The sequence below is a fragment of the Falco naumanni genome, chromosome 16 (genome assembly GCF_017639655.2).
Source record: "Falco naumanni isolate bFalNau1 chromosome 16, bFalNau1.pat, whole genome shotgun sequence".
In the NCBI taxonomy this organism is placed as follows: Eukaryota; Metazoa; Chordata; class Aves; order Falconiformes; family Falconidae; genus Falco; species Falco naumanni.
In genome coordinates, this window is record NC_054069.1 from 6,304,300 (window position 1) to 6,313,191 (window position 8,892).

Genomic DNA, 8,892 nt, shown 5'->3' on the forward strand with positions numbered 1-8,892 from the left:
AGCCAGGCCGCAGCTCGCCCCCCGGGCAGTGTGAGGAGCCCTCCAGGCCGCAGCTCAGGGCCCCAGTGCAGTGCAGGCCGCGATCTGCACCCCCCCCACCCCCCCACCCCCTGCAAGTACAAATGTTCTAATTAAAACTAAACCCAGCAGCTTTATTCAAAGAACTGATACATTAACACTCGTTTAACACCCAAACATTACGAACTCGGGGAAACAGGTGGTAACACTGCTGGGAGTTTCCAACAGCGCCAGCCCAAGCGCTTTGGACACATCCTTACCGCAGGGCGTGCGGTTTCGTGCTTGACCTGCTCAAGGTAGACAGGTAGTTTCCTGCACTGCGTAGCATCTCATTGTCTCTGCCACGTGCGGTGTATCCAGAGCCAGCCCCAGCCCCAGCAGCGCTGGAGCTCGGGCGATGAAGGCTCACTCCAGCTCGGAGGCACACAGGGAAAGACACTTCCACTGTGGCTCCCCTTCCTTCGGAATACAGACAACGGATGCACAGATCAACAGAACCAAGCGCTGTGACAAGGGAAAACAAGTTCCTCTGAGCCGAATCCAGTCCATGGCAAAATTGGTTGAATGTAATGGATGTGCGCATTGCGCCAGCCGGGGACCCAGGTGGCTGGTGGCCACCCGGCTCGCTGGCCCCCGGCCCAGCTCTCCCGCTGGGCGAGGACATCTTCAGTACCGCACGCTGTGCATGCCACAGCAAGAACAAGCTTTTGCACTTAAACTGGTTTTTAAAATGACCTGTTGGGAGTCTGCACATGCTAGAAAACCTCCCATCTCCTGAACAACACTCCGTATTTAACCATGTTTCTAAAAAATCTGGTTTCTTCCTGTGACGTGGAGGGCTTCACCAGAACTAATGCCAGTGTCCCTTTCTAGTTCCTCAGCAATTCAGTGCAAGGAGGTATGCGACCCACATCTGGGCTAGCAGAGCTGAGGGCTGGAGCATCCCACGGCTCCCTCACGTGCTCCTCCAAGTAAATCATGTGCCCGTTTGAACCTCCTCGGTCCAAAGGACGGGTTTTCATGCTGGGTGTGGAGTACAGAAAGGAACTTGGAGGAGCAGAGAGAGGAATCCTTGGCGCTCAAAACAAACAGCCCCGCCACTAACATAATCCTGTACCCATTATAAATGAAGGGCCTTCTACGGCAGACCTTACAATAGTCCTGCTGAGGTCAGCTGGATAGCATAGGCAAAAAAACCCTTTTCAGGTAGAAAAATATACTGTATCCATTATAAAAAAGGGGACTTCTCCTGCAAATGTTTCTCTGGTCTTACAATAGCCCTGCTGAGGTCTACCAGATAACATGGGCAACAAGGTAGAAAAATTATCGGACTGGTCCTCAAAACACTTCCATCTTAGCAAACACTGCCCATACCAGCTTTATTTTTTTTTGTAATGAGCAGGAACTCCTTCATGCCTTTAACATTTAACTGAGCCATAATATGCAAAATTATGTATGTATAAAAAATGTACCAGGATGTCCTTTTTAAAACACTGGCAATAAACAGGTTGTCCCACGATCTGCATTTAGCTACGCAGACCATTATTTAGGAACAGAACGTGCCAAGCATTGATTTAATGCCTGAAGATACTGCCTGGGAGCCCTGTTAACTGCCAGTGCTGCAACTGCCAAACCCAGAGCAGTGGCAGAAGCCTTTTGGACAATTGCTATACTGTATTACTAACACTATTTTAAATCCGTAAGCAAACTCTCAAAGGTGTGTCTGAGAGAAGCAGCAGAAAACACCACATGGTGCTTTCTCTTTGTTGCTGGGGTTTATAACTAAGGCTGACAGTATGAAATAAGACAAAATGGTGGAAAAGTCCAAAGCCCTCTAAAGTTGACCAGGATTCATTCCCAGTATCTCAGGCATGTAGACAGCTGCTGTACTCTTAAGGACTGGATAACTGCCCTAAATATAGGCGGTGACTTTTAACTGGCTGCCTCGCAGTTAAATTGCCAATTTTCCTTGTTTCATTTCCAGTCAGAGACAAGAGCTCACTACTCACTTCTGTGCATGTAAGGATACATATCTGTACAGCCCTTCAGTGAAAAGAAATTATTCCGTACCCCTCAGTTAATTGTGCATTTCTGACCTTGGTTGTAGTGTGCTGTGCACAGTTATGGAACACTGCTTTTTGGGAAAAGGGGATGCACATAGTGCACGACTGCAGTTACAGTGGTAGATGTCGGAGGAAGACATGGCAGTAGATACTGTTAGAGCTTTTATGCCATTTCTTCACAGTATCACCCACATGTCATTCGGCACATCGCAGAATTTTCTTAACATCGACATAAAATCCTGCGGCAACATCTCTGTTGTCCCAGGATTGAATCCTGGACGCCAATGTTCCCACATCCAGCTGCGGAGCAGCACTCAGCTGGTCCTGTGCCACAGCAGGAACTTTCTGCTGCGGTTTTAGCCTTCATCAGCCAAGAAGCAGCTCTGCCTTCTCACAGTGCTGAGAGGAGATGGGCTGCCAGCTTCAGGGGCAACTCTTCCAAGGGGAAGAGATGTTTTTCGTCAGCAGAATTGGATGGGAAACTACTCATCATGTGAGAATGAATAAGTCTGTGTCCTCTGAAGAGAAATGCAGGTGGAAGACACAGTCTTCTCTGCACTTTCTCAGGGAGACTTGACGTGTCCATGAGGTTACCTTGCATCTACAGCATCTCTAAGTCTGTGAAATCCTTTTGCTGCTGAAAGAGGAGGGGGCCATCAAGCCTTTTATACCAAGGTCCCATTCTTACTGTCATATTTCAGTCTGGGCCGGGGGAAGTTGAGGGTGGCATACTCTGTGGCATTCTGCATTTGTAAGTTCTTCACCTCTGCTGCAGAGCGTTCCCGGACCTTGGTGAACACCTGGATGTCTGCGTAATGAATGCTGTCATCCTGCTTCACGCTCTTGGGTTTACTCACGGTGGCGTAGACAGGAAACTCTGGGACATCTTCGTACGTTGGAGCCTTTGGGGAGAAAGAGCTCTGGAAGGTCAGCTCCCTGGGCTGCTGCCACACATGCCTTCCCCAGACCAGGCAGAGACACCCTGCACACTGCCCCCAGCACCATCCAGCCCTCTGATATCTCTGGCTCAGAGGGCGATTTCATCCTACTGCTTCCACTGCACTTCAGGGGGAAAAATGGGCCCTCGTCACTGTGCAGCAATGCACACGGTTCCCACAGCCATTAAAGCCTACACACGATGAGACAATTCATGGCTCTGAAAAAGCTGCCCCACGTCCTCCCAAACCATCTAGCCTAGGAAATGGTGGTCAGCTCTGTCTTCTCAACATACGGTTAGGAAAACAACTCTGGGAAGCTGTTTACCTTCCTGTCAGGCTGATGCTGTTGGCTCTCATGTCTCACATTAGTTCCTGAAAAAGAAACACCAGTGGATCAGGTTAACACAGCTGTTTATTGTTCCACCTCTGAAAGCAGAAATGCAGTGTCTGGCCCACGGACTGGAGACAAATCAGATCTCCACCTCCTCTGACACCCTCAATCCTAATACTGTCCCAGAGGCCTGCCTCCAAGAAGAAAGCCTGGGCTTGTTTCTTTGGAAAAAATAAGGTTTCCCAGGATGACAACATGCTGTGGACCGCAATGTTCTTGGCAGAACCTAGAAGGACAGACACAGGACAGAGAGCTTCCTTGTCAGGCCCTTGGAGAAGGCAGATCCAGTTTTAACTGTTATTTCCTTTGCTGCCTGGCAAACAAAATTTGCCCAGCATGGTCCAAAGACCACAGGACACATCTGGGCTACTCTGGGAATGCACTTTATCCGGGGGACTGATGTCAGACGGATGTTTGTAGCTCTTACAGGAGTTTGATGCAGCTTCTCTGTGCTGCCATTTGAGAGCACTCACACGTGTTTTGATGTGAGACTCCAGTATTTCAGAGATACTCCCCCTCCTCGCCAAGTCCCACGGCATATTATACTCCTTGCTTTAAATTTTAAAGAAATCTCGCCTCTTGCTTCTACCAAACTTCTCTTAAGGAAGGTTAGGTACAAGAGTATGGGAGGGGAGCTCAGCCTCGGGGATCCAATTCACAGTCAGCACTGACTAATGGCAGCTAACCAAGGGCTTAGTCACTCCACCTCTTCTTCTCCTCTAAAGCATTTTCACAAATCCTTACCTTGCTTTTCTTTCTTTCTTTTAAATGATGAAGGACAATTCCTGAAATCAGAGAAAGATGTCAGCCCTGAGAAGCCCCAGCCACTGCCCTCACAACATGCAAACCCAAATGCACCACCCCACCAGGGTACCACATCTGTGGGTAGTGAGAACGGCCCAAGAAGTGTCTCAGAGAAGAGCTACTGAGCCAAGGCAGAACCTGAGTGACTCTTGCAGGGAGAAGGTCCAAAGGGGAGATGTGGGAATGTGTTTCCATCTTCTGTGACACAGTACCATACCCATACAGATGCCCCCAAGTCTCCTTGCCTTTCAGCCCTGCCTGGCTGTCCAATATGCGTATGCATCACTGAATGAGAGAACATTTCACTGTAGTTTTGCAACTACATTTGCACAGCTGTATGATCAAAGATGCAGGGTGCAAAGCATGGTCACAACTGGCATGAAACCCTTCTCTTAGGCTCAGATGCTCCGATAGCACCGTACCCTGTGCTTTGGCCCTGTTGCCTGAGGAGCAGCTGTGCACAGACCTTGTGCTAACATTTCAGACAGTTTTCCTGTTCTCGGTTTTCCACTTAAAACACAGCCAAAGCAAACAAGCGATGCCCTTAATAAAAGCCAATCCAAACCCTAATCTCGGCTGTACCTGTGTGACCAGAAAGAGACAAGCCAAATCCAGCCATGTTCCAGCCACGGAATGAACAGGAGCCAAATCCATTCCAGCTGTAACAACAGAGGCAGGAGCTGAGCTCCTGCAGGCTGGTGCTGGCAGGCGAGCGCAGGCTGTCTGGCAGAGCACAGACGTGTCACATTCTGGGCCAGATGCATGAAAGAAATGTTATCATTGCATCACGCTCAGAGGGCCAGAGGAGAGCAGGTGCCAGCCCCTGCAGGGCTCCTCCTGCGCACGCGTGTCCATCTGGTGCTGGCTGGGGACCAGCACCGCCTGCAGCTGAGGCTCTCACGTGGGTCTCTGCTGCAGCAAAGGCAGCAGCTGCATGTGGGCAGCCAGCGCTTTTAATGGGGCCACGGAGTTACCAGATGGCTCCCAAAAAACATTTTATGTCCCACATCGTGTGCATTTGCCAGACAGTCCTGCCACAGGCGGGAGCCATGCAGTGCCTGAGGCAGAGCTCTGCCTTTGCCGGCTTTTAGCCACGGTTTCGGTGGGCGGGCGAGCAGGACAGCGTGTGCAGGAATGCCTTTGGCACAATAACGGCAAAACAAAAAAAGCACGAACGCGGGCAAAGAACTTGGAGACCTTCAACATGCTCAGTAATGATTAACCATGCTTCTAGACCTGGGAAGTTAAAGGCAGCTTTGGGGCAGGCAGGGTGGCCGTGCGCCTGGGCGAAAGGATCCAGCACCCCTTCTCCTGTCCCTGCTGCGTGCTGCCCCGCAGAGGCACCAACGGCCCTCCAGCCCTCGCCAGAAAAAATCTGGGGGGCTGCCCCCAGGAGTTAGGGGCCTAGCTCAAGGCAGCGTTGCTTTGTCTTGCGGTGGTTCTTGCTTGGCTCCTGCAGCTTCCTCCTCTGCTGTCTCTACGCGGGTCTGCAGGGCCCTCCTTGCCAAGGCTTGTGTGCTAGAGCGCTTTGCTGCTTTACCGCGTTCAGGCACGCTGGGCAATCTGATGGAAACGGCACCATCTGAACCAAAATCACCAGGGTCCCTGTCCTCTTCCCTGGGAGGCAGGTTGCAGTCGGAGCTTTCCAAGCTGCTCTTGCTTGTTTTGGTTGCCTGCCTTCGTAAAGAGCGCGTTACCAGCCAGTGTGGAGGCTGGAGCTATTCTGAGGCTGTCTGCAAGCTAATCACAGCCAGGCAGGAGGTGGCATCTCCCAGCCTCAGATCTGCGGTAATTAGAACGGATGTGGCAAGGGAAATGAGAGCAGGGCAAACTTCTCGCCTCTTCTCAAAACCAGGTCAAACATGTTGTAACTAACTCACAGCCTGCTCGAAGCACATTGTATTCTACATGACAGCACACACGTCCCTGCTCCTGTATCGCTTCTTCCCCTTTTCCCATGCCAGTGCCAGCCTGGTTCCTGCCCTACACAAGCCTGCTTCACAGTGGGTCCTGAATTTTGGCATCTTTTGCTGTCCATGCACACCAGAAGCCCTGGGTATCAAACCAAGTGTGAGAATAGCTGGGGCCTGCCCTCCGCTGGGCCATACTCGCAGAGGTACCCAGACCTGAGGGCACACTTTCCTTCATCACTAACTTTCTTCTCTGAATAAATTTGCAGTAATGGCTTCTCTAAACCCTTCAGGAGCCTCCTCAGTCTTGCTCTTTGCTCTGTCTCCCTTAGGGCCCATGCTTTGGTAGTGATCACGAAAACGATCTTCTGTCCAGAAGGTGGGTACCTGCCTCCCCTGAACCCTTTTCTAAGTCTCAGCTTTACTTGTGAAGCTCAGCTTTTTGCTGACACTGCTGTAGTGCTGAGAGAATATATAGAAATAAAAACAGTATAGGTGCCTGGAAACACCTGAACTAAAATTAAGTACCATTTTTTTTCCCCTCTGTCACCAAGGCAAAGCTATGAATCATGCAAACTTCTGCAGTGGGGCTTCAGTGCACCAGCATGATTATGGTCCTCTGGAGGTGTCTCCCACAGCCAAGTTACATGTCCCAACAGCACATTCCTATTTGCCTCCCTCTCTCCGTGCTTGGAGCCTGTTTGAATAGCCTGTGCAGCACAGGGGCAGCCTGGGTGCCTGAGGCCCTTCTTCACCCGCGTGTTTCCATGTGCAGGACGGGGAATGATGCTCCTGGGCAGAGAGCTCCGCTTCCTCCTCGCTGAACAGTCTGTAAGGCAGATGTGTTAGCGCTTGAGTCCCACAGGGGTGCTGGGGTCAAAAGCTTTTGCCAGAGCTTTGCCTTTGGCTGCAGGAATCTGCCAGAAGGCAGTAGTGACACCACCAGCAGAAATACCATCCCAGCTTCCTACTTTCCATGCAGCCTTTGGAAAAAAATCAAGTGAGAGACAGGAGTCCTGGTCCAGTAGCCTTGGGGGAGTAGAATCTGATGCTGCCCCAGAGGAGCCAGCTTGCCACCATGCTGCTCCCCAAACGGAGCAGAAAGCTGCTCTCCTGCCTGGCCCCACACAGATGAGTGCCCCTCAAATTCTGGGCTTTTGGAGGCAGAAGTGTTTGTGCATGGCCTGGCACTGGCTGGACATGGAAGTGCCACCACAGCATATGCTGTAGCGGTGCTGTTTCTACTCTGGAGTCTCTGGCTTTGCCAGTCTGTGCTGTGGCACGGCTCTCCCCACCAGACAGCATCAGCAGCGTGCCCGGCAGCTGTAGCTCTGCTTAGGGGAGCCAGCCCATGCCCCCGGCATTCCCTGGCCAGGCCCTTGTCCCTTGGCCACCGCAGTAACGAAGGTGACACCCTGGGTGCCTCGTTTACCCACTGGCACAGGGTAGAGGAAGTAGAAAATGGGACTTTTGATGGGGGAGACACGCCAAGAACCAGCCTTCCACCTGCCACCTACAGCTCCTGCTCCGAAATCCCAAACTCCTCTGCCCCCCAGCTCAGGGCTCAGGTTGGAAGGACCTCAGTTTCCTGAACCTCCTCCTCTGTCTGAGCCACTAGGTGATGCTGTGCCTCTTGGAATTATTAAAAAGTGCTGATGAATTTCTAATACTTTTAACAAATTCGGTGTTGGTGAGAATGTCCTGGGAGATTCATCTGATATTCAGGGCTCTCCCCCCTGTAGAGCGCTCAGAGCTGAAAATATTTCCCTTTGGCAGGGAATGCTGCTCCACTGTGCCCTTTCCCTGGGAGCAGGAGGTCCAGGCACACCACGAGCCAGGAGGGATTAAGCTGCGCCCCCCCCGCCCCCCCCCCGCCCCCCCCCCCCCCCCCCCCCCCCCCCCCGCATCCCCGGGAGAACCAGCAACATCATCTGAAAAACGTGGCCAGGATTTCCCAAGCGCAAATAAAAGCCCAGGAGCTGCGGCAGGGAGAGGGGCTGGGGGGGCTGAGGGCTGGACGGAGCAGCCGTGCCCGCACTGCCCGAGGGACCCCACACACACACACAGGGGCACCCCTCGGTGCCCACCCGGCTGGAGACCCCTGGGGCAAGGGCACGTCCCCTCCAGCCCTCGGGGCAGGCAGCAGGGAGCCCACAGCCCGTGGGGGCTGTGCGCCACGAAGCCCCCTCGCCCCCCCGCGTCCTGCCCAGCCCCTGGACACCCCCCCCGGCGCCCCCAGCGCTGCCGCTCGCTGGCGCCCAGCTCCGGGCGAGCTGCCGGGGACGGGGGGAGCCGGGGGTGGCGGGGTGCAGCCGGGGGTGGGGGGGGAACCGGGTGGGGGGGAAACCGGGGGGTCCCCGGCAAGGCCAGCGCAGGGCAGCCCGGCTGGCCGAGCCCCCCCGAGCCGCCCCCCGCCCCCGGGGGTGCCGCACTCACCAGGCTCGCCCGCAGCTGCAGAGGTTGCCCATGGCGCTGCCGCCTCCATGAGGCTGGCGCGTTCCCTGGCCGGGGCGAGCCGGTGTTTCCTGGTTCCTGCTCGGCCCCTGCCTGCTCCGAGGGAGTGTCCGCCCGTCTCGGGTTTCTCCCCATCGCCGGGCCCGTGCGTGCCATCTACCGGGGGCTCGCCGTGCCCCCGGGCCCGGCGCTCCCCCCCTGCTGCCCAGCGAGGGCAGGGCGAGGGGGCTGCACGCCCCCCGGCCTCCTACAGCTCAGCCGGGGGACCTGGGACGGTGGCTGTCCCTCCGCTCTCCCCCCAGCGCCATCCTGCT

At 54.1% G+C, this 8,892-nt stretch overlaps 1 protein-coding gene across 1 annotated transcript; it reads right to left on the reverse strand.

Annotated features, from left to right (window-relative positions):
• Window positions 1-131: 131 nt before the first annotated feature.
• Window positions 132-8,892, reverse strand: C16H11orf52 (chromosome 16 C11orf52 homolog). Its single transcript, XM_040616159.1, has 4 exons — window positions 8,561-8,892; window positions 4,155-4,195; window positions 3,345-3,391; window positions 132-2,983 (listed from the first exon to the last, which is right to left on the reverse strand). Exons 1-4 carry the CDS (start codon window positions 8,590-8,592, stop codon window positions 2,747-2,749), a joined length of 357 nt encoding a protein of 118 aa, XP_040472093.1. The 5' UTR covers window positions 8,593-8,892; the 3' UTR covers window positions 132-2,746.

What these genes read in the sequence shown, in the direction of transcription:
- C16H11orf52 (XM_040616159.1), bottom strand. Translation starts at nt 8,592, where the DNA reads ATGGGCAACCTCTGCAGCTGCGGGCGAGCCTG. An exon ending in TGCAGCTGCGGGCGAGCCTG is followed by an intron (nt 4,196 to 8,560) that starts GTGAGTGCGGCA and finishes CTCTGATTTCAG; the next exon opens with GAATTGTCCTTCATCATTTA. An exon ending in AAGAAAGAAAGAAAAGCAAG is followed by an intron (nt 3,392 to 4,154) that starts GTAAGGATTTGT and finishes TTTCTTTTTCAG; the next exon opens with GAACTAATGTGAGACATGAG.